Source organism: Amphibalanus amphitrite, unplaced genomic scaffold, assembly GCF_019059575.1.
Source record: "Amphibalanus amphitrite isolate SeventyFive unplaced genomic scaffold, NRLGWU_Aamphi_draft 000010F_arrow, whole genome shotgun sequence".
Taxonomy (NCBI): Eukaryota; Metazoa; Arthropoda; class Thecostraca; order Balanomorpha; family Balanidae; genus Amphibalanus; species Amphibalanus amphitrite.
The window spans coordinates 91,338-115,900 of NW_024881506.1; the positions used below are offsets into that span (position 1 = coordinate 91,338).

Here is a 24,563-nt window from a genome sequence, read left to right on the forward strand (position 1 = left end):
CAGTCGCTAAAAAGTGTATCCTAGCTCAGATGTATTTCGAAACATAAAAAGTTTTTAAACGTGTCTTTTAGAAGTGTTTGATCTGATCTCCGTGATATCTGCTGTGTACCATTTCTGGCTTGCATGAACAAACAAAGACGCATTTGTAAATTATTATGCCGATTTTTCTTAACATCGCTTGCATTCCAGGTATTTATGGACTGATAAGTGGACATAGAGCTGACTGCTAGCACGTTGAAGCGAGATCTTGAGATCTTCTTATATGTTTTCATTCATGTACTCCAGTTCTTATTCATCTAATTTTACCAGGAAAAATAGCATCATACTGCTTTCAGAATGCCTAGCCAGTAGAACCTTGCTTTAGAGAAAGAGCCTCTAGATCTATTGGAAGCATTGACCTTTACTTAAAACTAAATTTTTGAGGCGCAGAAAACCGTTGTCCTCGCAATGTTCCTTTTGTTATGAATTATTTGACCGAGCGTCTAATGCTTGTTCAGTTTTCCATACAAAAGTAACTGAGAGATAGTGCATTGAAGTGATGTAAACAATGGCGGGTTTGAAGCGTGTATTAAAGAATACATTGAAGTGAGAAGAAATGTGTGGTGTCGCACATGCTTGAAGTGAATGATGGAAAGGGAGCCGAACAGATATTAGTGCGCACATAAGCAACCAATGGTGGTTGTATACGATGCTCGGGATGAGGTAAAGCATCCACTTCCAACACAGCCTGATGCATTTGTCACACAGCTGACAGTGCGCCGTGGAGCGCCTAGGCTTTCTTGGCGCCGCCGAGTCCTGAAAACCGAACAGTGCACTAGTATGGTGCAGAAAGACCCAGCTAGTCACACGTGCGACAGGATAAAGGGTAAAAACACTATGTATTTAAAAACTTCATTAATCAACAGGGCTTTGGAAAATGTGCAGCATCAAGGCTAAAAGGCGTAACACTACAAAAACATCGGTTGCTTATCACAAGGCAGTTACTTGCAAACATTTAGAAAAAAGTGAAAGTACACAAGATCAAATGTGTGTATGTGCTCACTTTATCAATTATTTAAGTTCACAGAAAAGAGTAACATTTTAGTAGTCACATGGTTTCCACCGAGAGATAAAATAGAGTACTGAAGAGTATTGGCCACGATAATGTTACATGCAATAATGAAATACATATACAGTGTGATAATATGTACGTATTTGCATACGAGTTAGACGTCGAGAAATTGTCCCACGCTGCTGACATTAGCTCATGATCTTTTTTTCTCACACATAACACGACCAAATATCGTTTCAAATTTTGTAGAATGATATTTTTAACATATATCCCGAATTCCTTTAATTAAGACGAAAAAACAATGTCTTTCTGTTTCTGTGTGATCTGGAACATTTAGTTTATCATGCGAAAAAATCGAGTATTCTTTCGACACAAGCGATTGGCAATGTGGGACGGTCTCTCAGTGTTTTCTAGACACAGTATGTATGTTCACAGAAACAACACATACCTAAGGACACTACTGCAGCGCGCTTTTACGTAAATAAAGGTGTATGTAGACTATTGGCAGACTGTGTACAAGAAGATTAACATGTATTTTTAAGGATAAACTATGGATAAACCACATATGCGGGAAATTTTAATGTGAGAATCTTCTCATGATTCTTTTTGTATCAATTGGGTCGTTTTGAGCTTTGATGTATTAATTGGGTCGTTTTGAGCTTTGACGTATCAATTGGGTCGTTTTGAGCTTTGACGTTCAAAGCGTTAAAAAAGGATCCGGTCCCATAGTCCCCGTGTGAACAGATAATATGGGTGATAGCTTCAAATAACGCCCATGGGGTGAGGGGTGTGAAGATACGTACTCTCATGCCTCCTGTTGTTCGGCTGTTCCTGGCTGAGTCTCTGCTGGCGCTGGCTCGGTTTTAGGGGGCTCAGCTCTGGGCTCCGCGTTAACTCCTTCAGGCGTTTGTTTTATATGCTTCCCTAAAATACAACCACACCTTGAATGCCACAGTCACACCAAAGCAGGGCTCCACAGCTTGTGGAGTAGACTAGGCGTGCACTCGTGTAAACACATTGCACCTAGTGCTATGCACACAGACACTAACAGGCGTATGAGGGCAGCCGCACATAATTATATGTGCTCTGTTCACACATGCCTCTCGTGACGAGCCTCCCGCGCCGCCAAACGTCGCCGAAGCAAACAATTAGCCATCAGCTGGCACCGCTCGGCAGAATATACATAATGCAGCTGGCTTAGCTCTAGTGGCCGGAGCGGGTGCCGAGGGCGGGCGAACGCACACACACGCACACCCCAAGCCGTGTGTGAGCGCCATCCCCGTCAGCCGGTGACGTCATAGGTCACCGTGTGTGACGTCACACGTCGGCAGTGTGCGGCGAAAGGATCAACAACAATGCGCTGAGTAGGCTCAAGGTGTGGGCTTATAGTTTGATGACCGTAAATATTCATGCTTCCCTCACAATAGCTGTGGACTAAATGTACTAGTATATTGCGTGTTCGGCTATATCTTTCCGAACTCTTACTCCAGCACTACTCGGTTGATTGGTGTCAATCCTGGCGCCTCGCTCCCACCTCTATGCAGTGTCACGCCGCTCGGTACTCACTGTCCTTGAACTGGTGCAGGTCAAGGTCATCGCGCACGTGACCGTAGCGGGACAGCAGGTCGATCTCCGTGCGGATCTTGTCGTGGTCGTAGAACCGCGTGCGCGGCCGGCGACTGGTCACCTTCCCGCCGACAAAGTTCAGGCAGGAGACGTTACCGGAGCCTGAGGCGTGCAGGGGGGAGGGGAGGAAAGTCCGACGGTCAGCCCCGTCATCAGGAATGCATGGTAGGTTGTTCTTAAGACTGAGGACTGGAATTTTGAGCAGCTTTATGGCCACTGATGACATCTAGAACTTGGCAGATCTGTCAAAATAAACGTTCGAGCATGTGCTCTTTGTAAGGGCGTAAAAATACCCTTATCTCCTTCTTTCAACTAGTGCATTCCTTTCCTCTACCTATGCGTTTGGAGTCGTGGTCGGCCGCCTCCTTGTTTCGGTCAAAGTAGGAGCGGACGGCGATGTTGTGCCGCACCGGCTTCAGCTCATCCTCGATGGTGCGCCTCTTGTACGGCTTCGGTTTCCACTCCGCCTCTCGCGGGTAGAACTTCCTGAAAGGAGCGCGCGCTGATGAGCGCCCAGTCAGGACTCCCATGGGGCGCTGATTAAGTCAGGACGGCACGGTGCTGCACGGGACGACTGAGGGACAGAGAAGGAAATATGAATGTAACGTGCGTGACGTGTGCGAGGCCCGCGACTCGTGTGACGTCAGCGTCGCTCGGTGCCGCAGATTAGGACGGAGGCTGACTGAATGGAGGTGAAAACCGTGCGGTAATGAGACGGGGGGAGCTGCGGGCTGGGTCCGAGCAGACGCCAGAGGTTACGACTTCCACGGCTGGACCGCGCCCCACCGTGCCGCCGGGCCTGTTTCTGTCAACACGGCGTCAAGGCCGGGTGGGCGGCGCCGCCTCTGCCAGTGTCAGCCGGCGGCCTTCTCCCCGTGTCAGGCGGAGACTCGGTGGCGGCTCGGCGGCTATTTTCGCCCCGTCATGAGCTTGGTCGCTAGCCACGAGCTGGCAGGGGGCTGGCAGCGGGCTGGCTCGGGCGGGAACATGGGGCGCCGGCTGTCGGGACGGCCGGAGTGGCGGCTCGACATGAGAGGACACGGGAGAGGGGCCACTCCTCCACACCCCGGGAGGCCTGTCCGACTGTCCGCCGCTGGAGAGACGGACAGAACACTCACACTGCGCTGCGGGTGGAGCGCAAATTAACTGGGGACTTGGAAATGGGTGCTCTTTGCTCAGGGCTCAACATGAAACCGACGCTGGCGATTGTTTTTTTTTTTTTGAAAGTGTCTTAAAAGTTATAAAATTATAATTGATACCAATGATAACGTACGGTACGGAAACGACAGATTCGGCACGATCACACCAGAAATGCGGTGATATATTAAGCCCGTATTTGTGCATAATGAAAAGAGTAAAAAATAGCCGAATTGTACTGGAGTTTTTTTCAAGTTACAAGGCATACCGGGCAGGCGCCTCCGACAGTGTCGATCAACAGGAGCTTTTAACTAGCGGAACACTCCCAACGACTCACTTCTCAAGGTTCCTTGTTTACGTAGCTAAGCTGACCGTCTAAGCTAAGAATGCAACTTTTCTTTTAGATGTATCAAGCCAGGCACAAAAGCCCAAGGAACAGCACGCTGAGGCCAATAAAGCGTTAAATGTGGCGAGAAGGAAAAAGTCGGCAAATTAAACCAACCGTGTGATAAATGTTTTCCACTTTGCACGAAGAACAAAGCTAAAGCGCAAAATACCGAAAATAAGGTGAGGAGCCTGGCAGCAAAATCTTAACAACGCACTCAACTGAACAAAAAGGTTCAAATCTGTGCAACTAGCACGTAGGAAAGCTTGGCTTACTTGGGAATGGCGATGGGCTGAAGCATTTCGATGATCCTTCGGCTAGCGTGGGCGTTGTTGATTTCGTCTGTCTCGTGCAGGCGGTCTTCGTAGTACTGTGAACAGGGATGGCCGCAGGAATAAAGCAACGATAAACACAGGCAGTAAGTGTACAGGGTGGACCAAAAAGGATGGAAACATTTTGAACTCGCATAAAATATGTGTTATTGCATGCAGGTGAATGAAAATGATACCAAACGAGAGAACATTTCGTGGAAATTCATATTGACATCTCTCTCATCTGCTTTCTCTCGTTTTCAGTCTCTCACAGCAAATGTTCGAAGAGGTCACCTTTGCGAGACAGGCACAGAGCGGCCCGCCTGCCCGATGACACATGTCCTCTGGTATGACTCGCACAGCCTTGGTGATCGCTCTCTTCAGATAACAGAGGCCTACATAACCTTCCTTGCAGACCTGGCCCTTGAGATGACTCCACAGGAAAGGAATCCATAGGTCAGATGAGAAGACAGACAGGCCAGTTCCACTTCGGTTCGAGGATGGGAGCGACAACACCGTGGCTGACGACCAAAAGCGCTATCAAGCGACGCTAAAGAAGTTGTTGAAGTGAGCCCAAACGAAGTATGGCAGTCTCATGGACCTCATGTGATTCCAGCCAGACGGTGCGCCTCCTCACATCGCGAAACAACGCTCAAGTGGAGCGCGAACCACTTTGGTGACCGGCTGATATCCCGCAGTGCCTGTCGGAACTGGCCTGTCTGATCACCTGACCTGACCCCGATGGATTTTTTCCTGTGGGGTCATCTCAAGGCCAGGTCTACAAGGAAGGTTCTAAAGGCATCTGTTACCTGAAGAGAGTGATCACCAAGGCTGTGCGAGCCAAACCAGCGGACATGTGTCATCGGGCTATCGCGTCAGCAGCCAGGCGGGCCGCTCTTTGCCTGTCTCGCAAAAGTGGCCTCTTCGAACATTTGCTGTGGGAGACTGAAAACGAGAGAAAGCAGATGAGAGAGATGTCATTATAAATTTCCACGAAATGTACTCTCGTTTGGTATCATTTTCAGTCACCTGCATGCAATAACACATATTTTATGTGAGTTCAAAATGTTTCCATCCTTTTTGGTCCACCCTGTATATGGCAATGAGATTAGATTATGTTCGCATTAAACACATAGGACAGCTCCTAACACTTGTATGTAATATAAGGACCTGTATCTTCAGTGTACTCTTTCTCTCTCGCCCTCTCTCTCCCTCTCTCCCTCTCTCTCTCTCTCTCTCTCTCTCTCTCTCTCTCTCCCTCTCTCTCTCTCTCTCTCTCTCTCTCCAGTCACGTGTCTTGTTCTCTCCCTCACAACACCCACTCTTTCCTCGTTCTCCTTTTGCTCTCTACCCTGCTCGGGCTCTCTCATTTCCTGTCTCTATCGATCGTTGGGTCTGTTTCCTTCGTGTCTTCAGAGCTGTGTTCGCCGGCGGTCTATTTTGGCGGCGCTGTTCCCCGAAAGGCTCTACGTACGTACACCCGGTGGTGGTGGCAGGGGGCCTCGTTACGAGACCGACAGTGCGAGCCGGCGAGCCCCTCCTCTAACGACGCCCCGAGTCGGGCGAGCCGTCAGCCCAGCGCGGCGGCCGAGCCTGGATGGACCACCGACAGGCGGTCGTGCCTGGATGGACCTCAGTCAGCCGATGTGGCCGTGACAGGATCACTGACACTTGGGGCACACGCCTTTGCTGTTCCAGGTGAGGACAAGGGTTGGGTCGAGTCACCTGACCGTCACTCCAAGCTCAGACAGGGACAGGCCTGGACTACCTGGACCCGCCGTCAGTTGCAGGTTCAGACGGGCATGGAGCAAGCTGCCATTAAGGCAGTCACTGGTCGGTTGGCCTGTGAGCCGTCACTGCTATCCCGTCTACGATTGTTGGACGAGCGCAGCACGAGTCCATTGTGAGACATATATGCTCATTCGTTTTGGTTTTCATTTCCAAGACAAATTTGAAATGCCGGAACTACTTCCTTGTATGCCTGCTCCTGTTTCAGGATGATGAGATTTATGTTTCGGAAAGATGCTGGAAGAAGGCGCGAGTAAAAGCAGAGGTCTGTATTTCATCCCCAATGCTTTTGAATTACTTTTCCGTCCAGACAGCCCAAGATGTTTTACATATCTGCCTCAGGCAGCTCATGGGCAAGGTTAGCCCCGCCTGAAATCCGGCCATCTTCCATCAGCCATTCATCTATTCCCGCGCAGTGCTGGCCCTGACCTGTCCCGGTGCTGCTCTATTTCTGCCCTGCCGTGACCTGTGGCCGTGTTGACGCTCGGTCTGTGCGCTGATGTCCGCCGGCCGGCGCGGCGGTTCAGTTTAATCCCGGCTCGGGTTCATCTGGGCTCGCCCGGCACTGGCCATCGCGCTGTCGGCCGCTGATCCGCTCCAGTCCGGCTCGGGGCTCAGTGACGGCCGGCTATTTGTTCCCGTCTGGTCGAACCGGCACTGCCCTCTCGGCGGCTCCACCGAGGGCCCTATTGACAGCGGGCCGGGCGCAGCTCGAGAGCCGCCGGCGCCGATCACAAAGACCGGCCGAGGAGCGAGCAGCGCGTCTCGACCCGGGCATAAAGCGCGGATGAACGCCATCGACCCCTGTTCAGAGCCAAAGAAAACCGGGCGCCGTGCGGAGCTCTTCACGGTGCCAGATCGTGTGTCCGAGAGGAGGGGATGAAAGTCGGCGAATGGAAAACCGTGAAGAGGATGAGACAACTGACGTAAGCAAGATGCTCAATGCAATGAGCTACCAATATCTTTAAGACATGCGTGCCCAGCATAGAAAATAAATGCATGAATCTAACAATACTGACAAGAGACAGAGCTGCAATAAATTGGTAAAAAGCGCTACAACCCTGTTGGTCGGTTTTACAATTAGGTAGGTACACGGCGGAGGGGCCACAAGGGCAGTGGCGGCGGATTCGATTTTGGCGTGGGGGGGCAAGATCCCTGTCGAGATGATGTCATAGGCGGATCCAGAAAGGCGTTTTCGACGCTGTAGGGGACATACCCCCCCCCCCCCCCAAGTGTCCAAAATCCAAAAACTCTTCGGATTTCGATTCCTTACGAATCTACTGCTGAACAATATAAAGAAAAAACAAATCTGATAAAAGTGTTATTATTAGGAAACATAAGGTACGTTTTGTCTATTTCGGGCGATGCAGGAGCCAGGGGAGGGAGAGAAAATATTTGCTTTAAATGCCCGCTCCCTGGTTCCGCCAGTAAACGATGCAACGCTTTTCGTATTGCTGTATTAGAAAAAAAAAACTCCAATGGGAAAAGTTGTGCCATAACCCGATCGCATATTAGATGTTGAAGAACGGTTCCAAATCTTTAACAAGTAGGCGAGCGCTATTCTTCAATGAGGTAACTCGTTACCATTTCCTCTGTTCATTTCCCGTTCGATTTCCGTTTAACCTTCCTTTAAAAATTATTTCTGAGACAGATATCAACTGAAACTAGCTCACAGCGGGAGGAGACCGCTCAAACATTCAGAGACAGTCGGTCGCATCTAAACCTATTGGGACAGCGATCCGCCAGAAACCCTCCCCAAGGCAGTAGTTCGCCAACTAAGCTCACCGAGACGGGCTGTCTCGATGGGTTTATACAGTTAGCCTACAGCAAGGCTTAACTAAGGCCCAAACGCTCGTCAAGCTGGGAACGGAGGGCTGAGGCGAGGGAGCGGCGGGCTAGGGTGAAGGAACGGTGGACTGGAATGAGGATCCAGAAGCTCTGGGTGGGGCGTTTCTTTATCGGGGCTTTAGGGTGCGCTGACTGCGGTAAGGTCCAAATTATCACACCAAATTTTGCCACGACATCTACCGATTTAGGCACTCGAGAATCAGCGGCCAGTGATATCTGCAAAGACGAAGCATTTCCAACCCTAGCTTCAGCCTGGTGTTAGGGTGCCTCAGGTGGCTTTAATTACAGTTGCACATACCAAACGACCTCAGTGCAGCCAGTCTATGACCGAAACTATTCGGAACAGACTTCAACAAAAAGTGAGACAAGGTTAGTGCTTTCGTTAAGTGTGCCATAGTCTAATAGACTTGGGCCCCGTTGGCTTGACCCACTGGAAGGTGGTAGTTATCGGACGCTGCGGGGCATACTCATTTTTCCAAAATGCCTCAGATTTTGCTTTCGTGTTCATAGGCGGCGGAACGGGGAGGGCACCGGGGCACCGTGCCCCCTTTGATTTTGGCATTTTAACGTTGGCCCTATGGGCGTTGCATGGAAAGAATGGGACCAAAAGTCGGCAGTCCCCCCCCCCCCCCCTCCCTTAATTGAAGGTGTTCCGCCGCTGCTGTTCGTGTTTGATGCTCTTTATTCTATAGTCAGCCTTTAGACAGAGGGGGGCCCACTAATGATCAGTGCCCTAACCCTCAAAAGTTTCCAACATTAATTTTTACTTTTTTAATAGTGAAAACTGAAATAAAGCGGATACTGAACAGTGAACATCCAGTTTTTACACTGGCCCCACACAAGCCTCCGAATGCCCAAAGCAGATCTCTGATGACCGGCCTTTGGGTGTCATACCATACCGTGCATTGGTCAATGTCGTCAATGTGCACGACCTCGGCGTTTACCATTTTATGCGCTGGAAACTGTTGCGCTCGAAAAAATCGGGGGAGTGGCTTATTATGAGCGCTCATCAGTCCTAACTACCCGCAAGCGAATGCCTAGCCCTTCCGTCTCCGCTCGCTTGCGATTTGGCATTTATGTAGGCACAACATAGAGGCAAACGACCACTGAAGGTATGAGTTGCGTCACTTGCACACATCTATAAATCGAATCTGAAAAGACAAAAACAAAATGATATAAAGCGGAAATGGTTAGCATTTACACATATTCAAAAGGCACCGTTGGACAAACTGTAGGAGCGCTAGCTGCAATATCAGGTTATGGAAATTTTCCTCATGTTTAGGGCACAAATTATGGAGGGGCAAGAATATACGTTTGCCCCTCGTCCAAAAGTTTCTTAGGGAACGATGCCTCCTCTGCCACCCCGTATCCGTCGCCCCTGTAAGCGGTCACTGAAGGCCTGGGTTGCCACTGCTTCACGTTGACGCTTATAATGCCTCCAAAACTAGGTTGAAGAGCGGAAAACTTCAATTGAACGTTAACGCTTGCCATTTAAGAAAGGCAACGTATGATAAAGTATATGGGCATCTGGTTACATTTTCAGATGATCGAACAGAATAATCAGGTATATGGTTTCTTGTCTAAGCTTTGTCACAAATTATGGGGGGGCAAAAAGATACTTTTGCCCCCCCACGAGTTTGCCAGGGGGGGCAACTGCCCCCCCTGCCCCCCCGAATCCGCCGCCCCTGCACAAGGGTGACAATTAACAATGCAAGTTGGGGGTAGAGTAGGTACTAGTGAGGGCGAGAGGGTATGGTGGGGATCGTCCTACCTGTATCCCTAGTGTTCAACAAAGATATTGGAATGCAGTAGTGATTCATGAGCTGAAGCACTAATCCTTTTCAAATATAATTTACTACCCATTACTCAAATTTAACCGGTTTCCTTTTTTCAAATGCTGTTAAAACTGACAACAAAAGATAGCAGAAAACACTCTATCTGCCTTCTTGCAATGATTGCAATATACGCATTTATTTCGAAATCATTACCTACTTTATTGCCGTTGACCTACTTTTGATGTTTCTTTGACGCTCGACTAATTCCATTTTATTTGTCACTTCAATTCATTTGCATATTGTTTGCCTTTCAGGCTGTACTAATACGTTCGATACGCAACGCAGCTTCTGCTCTACATGTTGTTCCTAGCATGCTCTTTCTAGTCTAAATATGTAGCATGCATGGTGCTGGTATTCCTTGGTTTTGCGCCATCCATGGATCCACGTTTTCAAGGAATTAGTGCGGCCCGGGAAACATAACATAGACGGTCGTACATGCAGTCACTTTGACTGAGCTTTCACCAGTGGTTCGCATTTTGTTCTGGGCCGACACACGAAGGGGTTGACAAGAGGTCGACACGACGGGGTTCGGACACTACCATGGACTGCACCAGGGCCGTCTACCGGTTTAGGGGTGGCTACACACCAGCGACTACACACCGTCTACGGGTAGCCGGTCACTTACTCCGGGTGTGAGACTCGCCGCGCTCTTATAGTTTACACGTGGCACGGTCCAGCCCGTACTCGAGTATCGCGGTATCCGGGGCGGCAGCTGGACAGACCGGCACAAGATGGCGGACAGCCGGTCACCGAGCGAACGCGGCCAACACTCTGCTACTCACAACGCCCTGACTCAGCTATAGACTGCGACTCAGCGTCAATAGACGCTAACTGACTCTGACCTGACGCAGCTCAGCAAAGCGGCTAGAAAATGAACTAGGACATGGACCAACAATGATCTATTGACATGTGTTTTCAGTTGACTAGGACGACTAGCATATTGACTAGCAGTTGCATAGCATCTACCAAGCTATTTTATGCTGTTTAAGTTTAAATCATGATTCGCAATTGAATCAGTCTTTTTCACGACGGAGCATTGGACGTCTTTTTGATCGGCTTTGGAAGAAAAAAAAACAATGCAATCGATATGGCATTCGAAAGGATGGATAACCTTCTCGTAAACAGCTACTAAAAACGGATCAAACGGATCAAATAGGTGGTCAATGCTCCGTCGTGAAAACGTCTAGCACTAATTCTATTTGATTTATACGGTTTTAAATTATAAGTAGGGAGCGCCGGGCCTTGTTATTCTATTCATGGGAAGACTTCGATGTACGAACATCGCACAACAGATATTTATGTTTTTCGTGAGTGCTGTCCGAGATAACAATATTCCATGAAGGTATATAGCACGAAATAACCTAAAATAAAGAGCACTTCATGGCCTTCATCATTCTCTAGGCCAGACTGACATTCTGCAGCAATGCCACTAAAGCTACCCTCCTTTTCCCCCGTTCGCGTTCGCTGCAACTACTGACCTGCAGCACGGGGTCGTCGCCGAGGGCGTCGGCCACGTGCGTCAGCTGGCGCCGGTGCGGGATCACCACCAGGGTCTCGGGGTCGCGCAGCAGCACTGGCATCCTGGTGAACGAGTGACCCGGCTCGGCGGCGCGCGTCACACGCCGGTGGGAGTCCGCCGACATGGACGGCGAGTACGTGCGGCCCTGCGGCGAGCGCGCCCCATGACGTCAACAGGGGTACAGTGACGTCAGCAGGGGCACAGTGACGTCAGCAGGCGAGAGATGTGAGCTCAGAGCACAGGCGAGCTATTGAGGCGGTGTTTAGCTGTGAACTTCAATTATCTAAGAATACATCAAAGTTGTACTGTTGTTCGAGAAAAATATATTTATGGACAAATTTAGAAGCAAAGTCCATGCAAAGATTATCAGGTTTACTTGTAAGCCAGTGTTTGAACATGATTTAATATATGATTATATCATTGACGTTAGGGCTTGGACCTTGTGCTTTAGCGACATTGAGAACCCAGCGAGGACGGAATGCTTCAAAGTCGTCAAACGGACCCAATGCGTGCCAATGTTTGTGTCAGCTTCTGCACCGAATCCTTCTGAAACTTATCAGTGTTTTAGCTGCTGGTTACAAAAATACGCCATAACTTCTCCTCAAAAATCCACCGCGACTTTAAAAACAGCCGCACAGCCTGAGCCAACAGAAAAGAAGCATAACGAGCACCCTCAGCCTAAAGACAAATGGCCGGCACACTGACAAACAGGGGCAGTCTGTTCCTGTCAGACAGCCGAAAAAAACGAACAGACGCCGCCCGTGTGCGCTGGCTTACAGACCAAGAGAGCAGCAGGCGAGACGAGGCCCCAACCGAGTCAGAGTCAGTGAGTCCCTGGAGGGGGGGGGGGGGTCGAGCGGTACTGTACTCACCCGGCCGACTATGGGGAGGTCCCTGACCGCGCCCTGCCGTTACACAGGCCCGGTCACACATCCGCCCTCACAGCCAGACAGACAGACAGACGGAGACGGGGAGAGAAGAGAAGGGGAGAGAGAGAGAGAGAGAGAGAGAGAGAGAGAGAGAGAGAGAGAGAAGAGAGAGAGAGAGAGAGAGAGAGAGAGAGACCGACAGAAGAGGCGGAGCGGCACTCTCGGAGCCGCCAAGGACCGGGATCGCTGTGCCCAGCCAAAGTCGAGTTGCGATAAAATGCACAGCGGAAAATAATTGCACGTCAAAATAGCATATCGCATGGGTCAGTAAAAATTGTTAGCCACGGATGTGTACGCCGTTCGGAACCGACGCCAGTGGACGGTAAAGCATGCTTTGGTGATGTGGGCTGGTACAAAAACAGCGCGCCAGCTTTAATGTTATCACGGCCGGCGGGCGCCGGTTTGCAGTCGTAACCGGCGAGCGCAAACACGCCGAGTTAATGCTGTTTATAGTGGCGTTTATGGTGAAACAGGTCATTAAGTACGACCTAGTAAGAGAAGACGGTGGTATCGGGCAAAGTTTACGTGGAACACGCATATCAAGATTGGTGAAAACAATGATTAAAGAGGAAATGTTTACATTAAACCGTAATTGGACACATATTACGTCAATTATAAGCATCGTAGGCAGGTGTTTCCTATTCAATAGTCATTGCCTGATAGCAAATGATACGAGTCGTAGATTGAAAGGTCTTATCTTAAATCGGAAAGCATTGAACTGCAACAATACAATCCCTCGAAGATCTCCTGGGCTATCATAGTTGAGCACCTGTTCCCCAGCGCTCTCCTTGCGAGTGTATTAAATGGTTTTGAAGATAAGTAACTCGTGTTGGCACAAACCGGCCACCACGAAAAACTGGCTCCATCTCTGCACGAAAAACGCAGAACGCCGGCGCAAAGCTCCTAAGCCCTGGCAAACACCAGGCTACTACGTCGTCCACTCCAGAAGTTTTGAGACTGGCCTCGTAAAATCCATATGAATAGTGCTAAATACTTGTTGCTCTCACAAGTCCTTACCACAGTTGTTATAAACGTACTTGCGTAATTTTGTTTTTCTGCGTTGCAAAAGACGGCAACGGTGTCACCCTGAACATGACAAGTCGCACGCGGCTTGTCACAGTGACCAGTGTAGAGCACTGTCAGGTTGTTCATGTGAAGACAACTTGGAGGGTCGCTGTGCAATAAAATTTTGGGATTAACTTGGCAAAAATGCCCGAGAAACATAGCAAATGGACTCTCAAGTGACTTGAGACGAAAGCTGGATGTATTTTTACCATCATGAGACCAAGAGACAGAAGGTCCTTAATGAAAACATGTACTGATTCCTTCCGACCCAATAAAGACAGACAGCGCAGGTCCACTGGGAAGCTCAAATTAGTCCCTTACTTAGAACAAAAAGGCAAAAAATTCATAACCTGGGTCCCCTACACGGCCAGATGGTCAACAAGGAATGATTCGTGAAGGTTCTGAGGGAGTTGAGAAAGAGATTTCGCCGCAAGAGGTCGGAACTCTTCAACTGTGGCCAGGGGCTCCTGCACCAGGACGGCGCACACACCCACAAGTCCACCATGGAGACGAACTATCTGACACAGATGTGCGTCAAAACCGTCCGTAACCATTCCCACTGTCCTGATCTGGCCCCCGTGGCTTCTGGATGTTCCACAGACTGACAGGGAAGCTCAGGGGCCGTCTTTCGGAGGATGTGGAGGAGATGAGTGAGGCTGTGACAGAGGCCCTGGGCACCTTCACTTTGAAGGCCTATCAGCAGGGCTTCAGGCTGTGACAGGAGCGCTAAAGCAGGTGCATTGGACTCGGGAGGTTCCATTTCGAGAGTCATACAAGTTTCATGCTTCTCTGAAACAGACAACTGTCTCTACTGAAAAAGTCTCAAAACTTCTGGAGTGCACCACGTAGCTACAAAGCGAGCATTCGTCAGGTGCGGTGCCGCGGTCGAAGCGAGGACTGAGGAGGGGCCGCGGTGCGGTGCCGCGGTCGAAGCGAGGACTGAGGAGGGGCCGCGGTGCGGTGCCGCGGTCGAAGCGAGGACTGAGGAGGGGCCGCGGGGTGCTGAAGGGAGGAGGGGGAGAGGCGGAGGTGACTAGATGTAACGGAAGTAGCGGCGCACGGTGCGCGGTGCGCGCGGCGAGAAGCTGCGCTGCACAGCGCGCACTACCCACTCTCCGCCCTGTGGACGCAGAAAACACCGGCTCAGAGAGGTGCCCAGGGGGCGGGCCGGGTGGCCGCGGGGTGCTGAGTGGGGGAAGGTCGAGACCGACGGTGAGGGACGGTCCGGAGGGCCGGAATCGGGAACCAGAAAAGGAAAATAGCCGATATGGCTGGGCTGTTATTCGCTCATAAGGCCAGTGGGTGATCAAATCTCTAGAAAGAAGGGAGAAGTTAGGATAAATGGTGTGGTATAAGTAGTTTCATAAAAATGCTGCTTATTCTCAAAGTATGTTGATGTTATTTGTGTTCAAATCGCAAGAAATCGCACAAATGTGTCAATCATTCGGAAATCGTCTTACATTGAAGAAACAAAATGTTATTTGCTTATATTTTCCCTTCGTCATATGCTTGACAGGCTAGTTACCTCCGTCTTTTCTTTGCTTTTTCGTTTGCTGCCATAAACGCTGTAAAAAAAGCATTAGTGTTGCTATCAACAGCGCTATCTACGAAGCGAATGAGAGTGAATGGCGTGCGTTCTCAGCGAAGCGAAGCGGCGAACCGAGCCAGCTGAGGGAGGAAAAAAGTCGGTAGGATCAGATGTAGCGGTAGTAGGGGTTGCGGGGCCGCGGGGCGCGGATCTTAAACACGCGCTGCATCCTTTCGTATGTCCGCTCGCTGGCCCCCTGTGGGAGGCAGAATGGGGCGATTCAGCGCGCTGATTGGTCGCCGGCGCCGCCAGGGGCGTGACCGGTCACCGGGTCAAGGTCAGTCCGCCGAGCCCGCCTCGCGTGAACCGGAGAAGAGGAATCGGGTGAGTATGAAGAAGCGAATGGTCAATTTTCATTGCTGCCCAAAATAAAGGGAGAATGAATAGCATTAGGGGACTAAAATTTGAACAAGTCAACTTAAAATACTTTGTACTCCATAGAACGTAAAAAGCTACTAAGATAGAAAGGTAAAAATAACATTTTTACCTAACTCAATACAAACAACTTATCTAATCGAAGAAAAAATAAATTGGTAACTGCTATTCGATGTAAGTTCTGCACCGAGTAGGTTCCATTTCTAAGTTATAGTCCTCATCTGAACCAGTGTGCCAGGCAATAAGCTAATGAAGATACGATAGCCACTAAAGTTGTGCGTGTGTGTGCGTGCTACAGTAGACCATAAGCCTGAAACAGGCCAGCTTAAATTATCTTTTAGCTTTACTCAACAACTTTTACTTGTCTGGGTATTATATTGGTTCAAAATCTCAAGTTTTTAAATATCTCTCCTAAATGCAGTTGTTTATATATAAAATAATCGGCAAACTGATGCCGGCAGTTTCCGTTTCGAGCAGTTTTTTGTGTATCGAACTTTTCTAGCGACAAAGCTTGTCTCCCAAAGGTATGAGGTTATTCTACGTTCTCGACTTCCCAAATCGTTCACAAAAATATCCGAAACATAATGGCACTATATCTGTTCATCTTTTGCCTTTCGTCATTTCTCCTCAATTTCGTCTGATGTAGAGAGAAAAAAAAACTAAGGGTGTTGCAGTTGCATCAGCAGATGGCTTGCAGGCTTGCTATTTATAATTCGATTCAAGCATTGGTATGCAATAAAGTTTTTCTTTGAAGGTGCCCCTAATCGAGCTGCAAAGTGAGCAGCTTTAAAAAGCAGACAAACTTTTTCACCACTCTACGACTGCGTCTTTTTAGGCATAGCTCAACAACGATGGAGAGCGCTAGTGTGTTAGTGATTAGTAAAAATGTCTAGACAAAACGTTTGCACTACATCACCGGGAGCAAAGCGTCAAAACAACCAATTAAGGAAATAGGAAAAGCGAGGGAAAGGGTACATACATCACATAACAACACTGCTGAGAACAAAAGATTAACGTTGACATTTTGCATTAACTGCTGGATCATAGATGAAGAAACTAGCAATATAACGAGCAGAACAAATAACATAGAGCATGAGAAAGTTAAAAGTGACATGCCATTCTGCGTTCGTTTATAGGCCTTTTAAATAGAAAATTAAGGTCTAAGACCACATAGAACAAGCGATTAATTTAACCCTCGCCGGCACAGGGGGGTTGATGCACCCCCCTAAGGTTTTTCGCGAATAACTCGCGAATAAAGCGGTCGATCGCGACGAAACCTTACGTACCCTCGCATTGATCAATTTTACACCTACTTTGAGAATTTCATGACCCTGAACCCAATGACCTTTGACCTGTGACCTCTTTTCCGTGACCATGTTTGTCCGAAATCGCGATTCGGCGTATGTCGGCTCGCATTAGCCGCGCGTTTGCAAGCTTTTCGTGGTTTCAAACGTTCAAACATGTGATTTAATGTTGCTCCCATGCATTAGAGTGGATGTCAAGGTCACCTGAAGGTCAGGTCGGGTCATTGACCTTTGCACAGTGGCCCTTTTTCAGAATTAGCACGCATAAATTCAAAATATTTTTTCTCTTCTTTTGAGTAAAAAGCAGTCTAATCGTGTGCAAAACATTCCAAACTATCCGATGGTGCCATTTTTACCTCCTAAAAAATAATTATCTTTGGTAAAACTGACCGCAAAATCGAAGTTTGTCGAGAGGCGCGCGGACACCACCGGCGGACCCTAAAAAGTAGGGTGAGATGAACATCAATTTGTAAGGCTTTCGGTGAGAAAATATTAAAAATTAGTGGCATGGCTGTGAAGCTGAGTTTACGTAGAAGCCCTAGAAACCACAATTTTCATTGTATAAACTTAAATAGACCACTTTTGCCGAATATTGTGGACACAATAACAGGACAATTATTAACTGGAGATGGCGGCATACATATGAAGCTTTATGTTAAGTAGCACACTCTGGAACATATCGTATTATACATCGTTCGAATCGCCGATCTCTTCTGACCATGACCACCAAAGGGCATCGCGCCATTTTGCGCCATTTTGCTTCTACGGTGGATAACGTGAGCCAGTTCAGTCCGCGAGCGGCTGAGGCTCCTGTTCGATACGACTAAGCTCATTGACCTGGCTCGAAGCTGGTGTCACCTGGTGGGCACCTAAATGTGGCTTGACTTTTGCCATAAGATGTGCTTATTGAAATGTCATGTAGGCGTAACGCTGTGCTCAAGAAAAACTGTCCGATTTCTTGTCGCGTTTGATGTCCAAGCCGCACAAGTCCCGTGGTCGGCTTAAGATCTAACGTCAAAAGCGCCTATGTGTTTGTATTGTTCGCGTCGCGCTAACCTTAGTTGCTGCCCGGCCGGGGCCGACTTAATAACGGTGGCTGGCAACAGTTGTAGATGCGGTCACGTAACGCCCTGGGGCGTCTTGGCGGTCAGTGCAGCGCGGTAGACTGGCGGGCTCGCCACACTTGCGTTCGGAGCGGCCTGGGCCGGCGGGCGAGCCGTGCGAACGTGCGCCAAATCTTGGGCCGAGCGGCCTGTCGCTGTTGGGCCGAATCTCCTTGGGCAGTTCGTTTCTTTTCTTCTCTTTGCATTGGCAGGGAATACGTCCTTGATCCCGTGGTGATGTCTTGCACCACTTGCAGGTAATGTGGGAATTAATGCGTGCTAATTCTGAAAAAGGGCCACTGTGCTTTGGTGACCTCGGTTCACTTTTTCGAGTTTTACATGTTTCTAGGCTAGTTTTTGGAGCTGAATTCGAATTTAGCAACCATTTGAACATTTACGAAGTAGTTTTGATGCCTTCGTAACATGTTACGAAGCTGTCAGAGGCGGATGACAAGTACTACGAATACCCGTCACGACCCCTACCGGTTGACCTGACCTGACCTGACCTGACCCGATCCGGTCTAAACGCTGAACGACTTCATCTGTGATCAAAACTAACACGATATTCGTGATCAGCACCCCGGAAAACCCCTTAGCAGCCACGCTTTACGACTTTCTAACAGGTCTCGATATTCCCGATTTTAGGGTCATTGAGGGTCATTTACCTGACCTGGAAGATCAACCGATGACCTAGGACCTTAAAATTGGGTATCATTGGCTTCCTCTCGTGACGGGCAGCACGCTCGTTTTTTTTTCCGCAAAGCTCTAGCTCCACCAGGGGCCAAACGCGAGGGGGGGGGGGGGTTCGTACCAACCTTGTGCCGTCGAAGGACTCAAAATGGCCTGTGCCGGCGAGGGTTAAAAGATTCCGTTCTGTGATCCATGAAGCTATCATCAAGCCTCACAAGTAGAAGCAAAATGTAGACAATATTCCAAGATTATTCTGAAGCGAAAGAGTTATTAATGTACTTCATGACAGATTCAGTCCAATCCGTCGAGTATCTATCCGCAGTTCGCCCTGATCTGGACGGATTCACGGTCATCCTGTTCCCGTCAGCTAGGACCTTTCTCCAGCCGGGGAGAGTGTCCCTCCCCCGGCCTGGCAGCCACGGCGGAAACTGGCCGCCGGCCATGGGACGGAGAGAGAGAGAGAGAGAGAGAGAGAGAGAGAGAGAGAGAGAGAGAGAGAGAGAGAGAGAGAGAGAGAGAGAGAGAGAGAGAGAGAGAGAGAGAGAGAGAGAGAGATAAGCCCGAGCGTCATCGGCCTCCTGTGACGTCACTACCCCAGGTGACGTGAGCGGACCGCAGAGTGACATTATTTACTGCCGCCGCGTGGGGCGGGGTGAGGGGACGGGTCGGGCGGCGGGTCTTACCAGGGGCACCATGCTGTTGCCATAGCTGTAGTAGCTGGTGCGCGTGGGCAGCGTGTAGGACCTGTCGGGCACCGTGTAGCTGTAGGACCTGGTCGGCACCGTGTAGGTGTAGCTGCGACCCTGGGGAGCAGAGGCGGCCGCCCGGTCAGCTACGGGACGCTACGGGGCGGGAGCACACAGAGCGGTCGGCTGGGGAGACGCCAGGCTGCAGTCAGGGGGACTAGCGCTATAAACGGGGGAGGCACGGCTAGCGGCTCTGTAGTCTGCAGGGAGACTATATCCGTTGCCGCGTGACGAGGCACTGATAGCGGCTCTGCAGTCAGGAGGGAGACTAATCAACTGCCACATGGCCACGGGGGCACAGTATGACAGGCACCATTCAGCTGTCAGAAGGGTACGCTAACACACGGGCGGGGAACTCTAGCTCACGAGCTGCATCTGCCGTCCCACTCCACTTCAGCTTGACTAATGAAACTTGCTTTAATGGAGGCAAACAGCGTTTATGTCATGCTGCTGTAAACGGGCCTGTAGTGGGGCCTGTAAATCGACGGAATTCAATTTCCCACAACGAGAACTGATGCATACTAGATTTCGGCAATCACTTGTCAACGGCTGATTTCCAATGCGATTTAGGCCCAAACTCTCGGAAAATGGGAATTCACCCTCTTCTTTCTCAAAATCATTGTCCATAGAGTGATGTTCTGCAGCAAAGGCGTCATTGTGTTAACAATCTGCAGTAGCTGCATTCCATAATTTTCATACTCAGTTATGTTATGAGTTTACGTAATCAAACGCAAATAATCCCTGTAACTGACCATAGCATTTAAAGACAGCAGACCACTGGATCTGACGGATTCTTCGTCTACGTAGAGGTAAAAGCTTAACCCGCGCCCCACTGGGGTCTGCGTATAACACGCCCTACTGGGGGGGGGGGGGGCTCTCCATAGCCCCCCCCCTCTCCTAACTCCGAAACTATTGGACCGATCGTCAAAATTCAAACGGCGTCTGATAGCCCAGGAAAAACTGTCGAAAATATCTAATTTCATTGACCTCGAGGTCACCGATGACGTCACAGGTCAGGTCAAAATAAAAATTATTAGCATTTTGGCTTGTTCACATTTTGGGCTCTGGCCGCCGTCTTACAAGTCAGATCAGGCTCATTTTTGGTTTACACACTCGTTAACAGATGCTCTAGATACCTTGAGGGTACCAAACTTGAACTTTGATTTTCAGGCCAGGGTCAGGTCATCACAGGTCACGGAAATATTATATCATGCGTCGGTCATGTGACACATGTTCTATAGTCCATTTAGGCCATAGATTTCGAATTTGATGTCGTCTGTGTCATTCGAGGTCATTTTGAGTCGAATTTAGCTTAGGTCAGGTCACTTTCAAGTCAAAAAGGTCAAATTTTGAAGTTAAAATTTTTCAACAAAAAAGGTGTCTATTGGATGCAGTTTGAGCTCAGGAACACGATGGTGCTATTTATATTGATGTACGATGTCAAATACGTACTGAAAAATTGATTTGAAAAATTAATAATTGTGATTTTTTGCAATAATGCATATAACTTTCCCATTTTTGAAGATATTTAGCTAAAACTTGCTAGAGTTAGTCATAAGCATGCGTTCTGTCACACATATTCCGTTTTTTTTCGAAAAGTCAAAAACTTTTTGAAAAAAAAATGAAAAAATATAAATTTTGAATATTATTATATACAATTTTCTAAATTTTCAAAAATTTGAAAATCCGTGATAGAAGTTTGATAGCGCAGTCAATTATGAGTCCTTTCATGCAAATAAATTGGATTTAGCTTAAAAACTGAGCTCTTGGGAGCGGTTGCCGTGGTTCAATGTTTTACGTCGAAATCGGCCGAGCATTACGTCACTCTGACGTCGTTTCCGGCCGACCTATGGTAGCTACGAAGTTCAAATTTTGACATAAGGTGTCAAATTGATGCAGCCGAAGGTACTGAAAGGTTGGCGTCGATACGTCAAGTGGTTTGGAAGTTATTGCAGAAAAACGGGAGGGGGCTGTGAATAGCCCCCTCCCCAGTGGGGCACGGGTTAAGATAAAGCATGTCTACATAAAGTTTTACTTTTGAGCATGTTCTATGTTGGTTCTATGTCACTTTTGTGTCTCGTCATTTGAGAGTTAATTTGCATATATACATATAAGGTATGCAGCATGGTTATTCCCATATGTATAACCACTTTTTTAATGAAAGGCATATATTTTTGACATAGTAGAAACCTCTTAGAATGACAATGCATTACCTATTATCTAGTGCCTTTCCAACATAACGTAGTTCATGTTTCATGAAGAAGCGGTATGACACCAATGTAAGCGCTTATAACTAGGTGTATAAATCTGCCCACGTCAGGTGTTACAGATATGCACCAAACTAGTTAACAGCTTGGTAATAAAGTTGACTCATGCATGAACCTTCAACTTTCATACTAGAGGCTACATATGTAGGGGAGAGTGGGGCAAAGCGGCCACCCGGGGCAAAGCGGCCACCCATCGTTTTAGCCCTTCATAGCTGGCGTCAGTTCCAATTTATGGTTTCCAATTATACTTCTCTTCACGGTTGTTCGAATGAGCCAGACCGGGGTTTCAGGCCCATCACCATTGTTCTGTGAAACACGGAAAAGCATTTCTTGCCAGGTTACCAACTATGTTTACAATTTTTAAATGTTATGTTATTCCATAACCGTTTGGAATTTTTATAAGCGTTCTTGTCCATGCGTTGCATGGTTATCGTACATGTATTCTACCAATTTTAATGTTTGTTACCCGACTAATAGCTAAGCTGGAATATTTTTGTCTCGGACGGTATGCGCGGGGCAAAGTGGCCGGGGCAAAGTGGCCACCCCCCAATTGGCCATAAGTTGCTTCCATTTGGATAAAAAACATTATTTATATTCAAATGTGTCGTCATGCATTCGTCTTGGCCACTTTTCAGTTGCATGAGTTACCAAATAATGCAATTAAATGTTTATTTTCATGAAAATCCTTTCTTTGTTTACCTACAGGTGGAAGATGATAAAGTAAAAATTCATCCTCGCTTAACCTTGTCACCATCAAATACCCTAGTCGTACACGAGGCAACTATTTTGTTTCTCATATCGGGACTTGAGAAGACGCCGGTGGCCGCTTTGCCCCAGGGTATGGGGCAAAGTGGCCAATATGCATAGGTTTAAAGTTTTGTCAATATCTTTCATATGTGAACGCCTTTGGAAATAAAACGCAGTTGAAATAAAAGGCAACTTAATAGGGATCACATTGGTATATAAAGAATCTTTCTAAGTTTAAAAATCAAGCGTTGACATCGTGAGAAGCGTTAGGGTGGCCGCTTTGCCCCACCCTCCCCTATTATGCTTCGACTTCAGCACGGAGAACCATATCCGCATGCATCCGCTATTCATGCCGCCAAAGTTTCCCGGCATGATTTATCATCCTTCCCGAATTTGGCTGACATCAGTAATTTGGTTTTCCATCGAGCGGCATGCAGTTTACGATCGGCCCGGCTCAGCAGCGAGCAGCGTGTAATTCAGTCCCTGATCTGTGCTCGCTCCGTGCCGCCGGACTGATCAGACGCTCCTCTACATCAGCGCCCTGTCGGCACTGCGCAGGAGGTTTAGATGGGCGCCGGCAGCACAACAGCGGCGACCTTTGGCGACCTCGGCCGACCTGCGCGCCGGTCCGGCGGCGGCAGCTGGTTCCGAGAGATGGAGTCGATAGCGGCGGGAGGGCGGCCTGGTCAGGTCGGCTGGTATTACACCGGGTCACGCGACGACGCAACCCCCTGATCACCGGCGCATGTGATACCTCCCCCTCCACCCAACTCCTCAGTCCCCGGAGCTCAAATCGATCGGACGATGGACAGAAGCTGGAAGGAATACTACAGTGGCTGCCGCTTGATCCCAATCCACATCTGCATCATGCATGTGCAACATTTGAACGGATGCCAAGCTTATTAACCACGTGAATGTGAATTTAATCCAAAACAAAACAGCATCCAAAATGCAGGCTCAAACGTTCAAACCATATCATATCTTTGACACGAAATTACTCTAAACGGATACAATAAACGAATATAATTTTGTAACTTTGACATAGGTTAAAAAATAACGCTTGGATACATTTTCTTTGCAATAAAGTTATGTTTACTGAATAAGGTCAACTTTGTGCCGTTCATTACTATAAAAAACATATGACCACTTGTTCAAATGACCTAAATAGGGGAAGCCGGGGGAAGCCCGGGCGCGGGGGAAGCCCGGCCACCCCGTTTCCGGCTAAATTATTCACAATAAAATGCTCAACTGTTTGTCCTTTCAGCGTGGCAGCTAAGGTAACGACAGCAAAAAAGTTAAGGCTGACAATAATTGCATATTGTTAAAGTTATAGCGCAAAAATGATATTTTAATGGTTTTTAGCTAAAAAGTGAGATATCTTGCACTGTTAATGTTATACCATACAGTACTAATATTTATACGAATGTTATGTAAGGACAGTTTAAGTGTTTGTAGTGAGGGGTGACGAGGCAGGCTGGCTTAAGTATGACATTCTTTCGAATATCGCTGTTCTAAAATAAAAATTAGCACATTGGGGTAACCCCGGGCGAGTGGCCAAGCTTACCCCCAACCGAGAGCAATGCCACTAAACCACTGTTTTCCATGAGATAATAGGTACTGAGCAGGTTTGGTGTACACCTAGATCAAAGATAAATTTCGAAAATAAACATGTTATCATAGACAAAGCCAGTCATGTCACTTAAGGTCAACTAGGGTCAAACTACGTTTTTGCAGATAACGCGACAGACAATGAAGCTAGAGCTTCAAAAATGGACTCGTTGTGTTCTTCTTCATCAGCCGAGTCGAATGACATGCAATATGATGCATTAAGGTAAAAAGAAAAATAAATTTTAAGGAATTTTAAAATACACATTTTTTTGTCAATTTCGCATCACGATTTTCATCGACCTGTATTGTATATGTAGTAGACGCTAGCTAAAATGCCAGTAGTGACATAAACTCTAAGATATCCAGAGCTAATCAGTACCTTAATATTTCACTTTCCGTTAATATTTGGAAAACACATAATGGTTTCATCAACTTGTTGTAAAGCGCTGGGGAGGTGGCCGGCGTTACCCCTATGCCGGGCTTACCCCAGAAAAATCAACACTTTTTCAAAACTCGATTTTCTCAACCTTATACTTATTCCACAAAACCGAATTTTTGGGAAAACACGGCCAATGAACTTAGGTAGCTAGCAGGATATCAACATTTTATACAGCATGTATGGTATGTAATAAAAATGAAAA

The 24,563-nt window shown here is 48.0% G+C and overlaps 1 protein-coding gene across 26 annotated transcripts in view; it reads right to left on the reverse strand.

Moving 5' to 3' along the window:
- The window catches only part of LOC122380761 (cell surface glycoprotein 1-like), an 85,643-nt gene that overhangs the window by 32,756 nt on the left and 28,324 nt on the right, over window positions 1-24,563 (reverse strand). For 8 of the 26 annotated variants that reach the window (XM_043364213.1, XM_043364196.1, XM_043364273.1 and 5 more), the window contains exons 2-8: window positions 19,238-19,357; window positions 12,373-12,405; window positions 11,460-11,645; window positions 10,607-10,693; window positions 4,475-4,569; window positions 3,012-3,163; window positions 2,618-2,779 (exon numbers count right to left, since the gene is read on the reverse strand). In XM_043364213.1, coding sequence (XP_043220148.1) covers window positions 2,618-2,779; window positions 3,012-3,163; window positions 4,475-4,569; window positions 10,607-10,693; window positions 11,460-11,645; window positions 12,373-12,405; window positions 19,238-19,357 — 835 coding nt within the window. Of the gene's footprint in view, window positions 1-2,617; window positions 2,780-3,011; window positions 3,164-4,474; window positions 4,570-10,606; window positions 10,694-11,459; window positions 11,646-12,372; window positions 12,500-12,564; window positions 12,882-19,237; window positions 19,358-24,563 lie in introns of those variants that run through there. The other 18 variants (XM_043364306.1, XM_043364386.1, XM_043364377.1 and 15 more) reach the window with 4 other exon arrangements.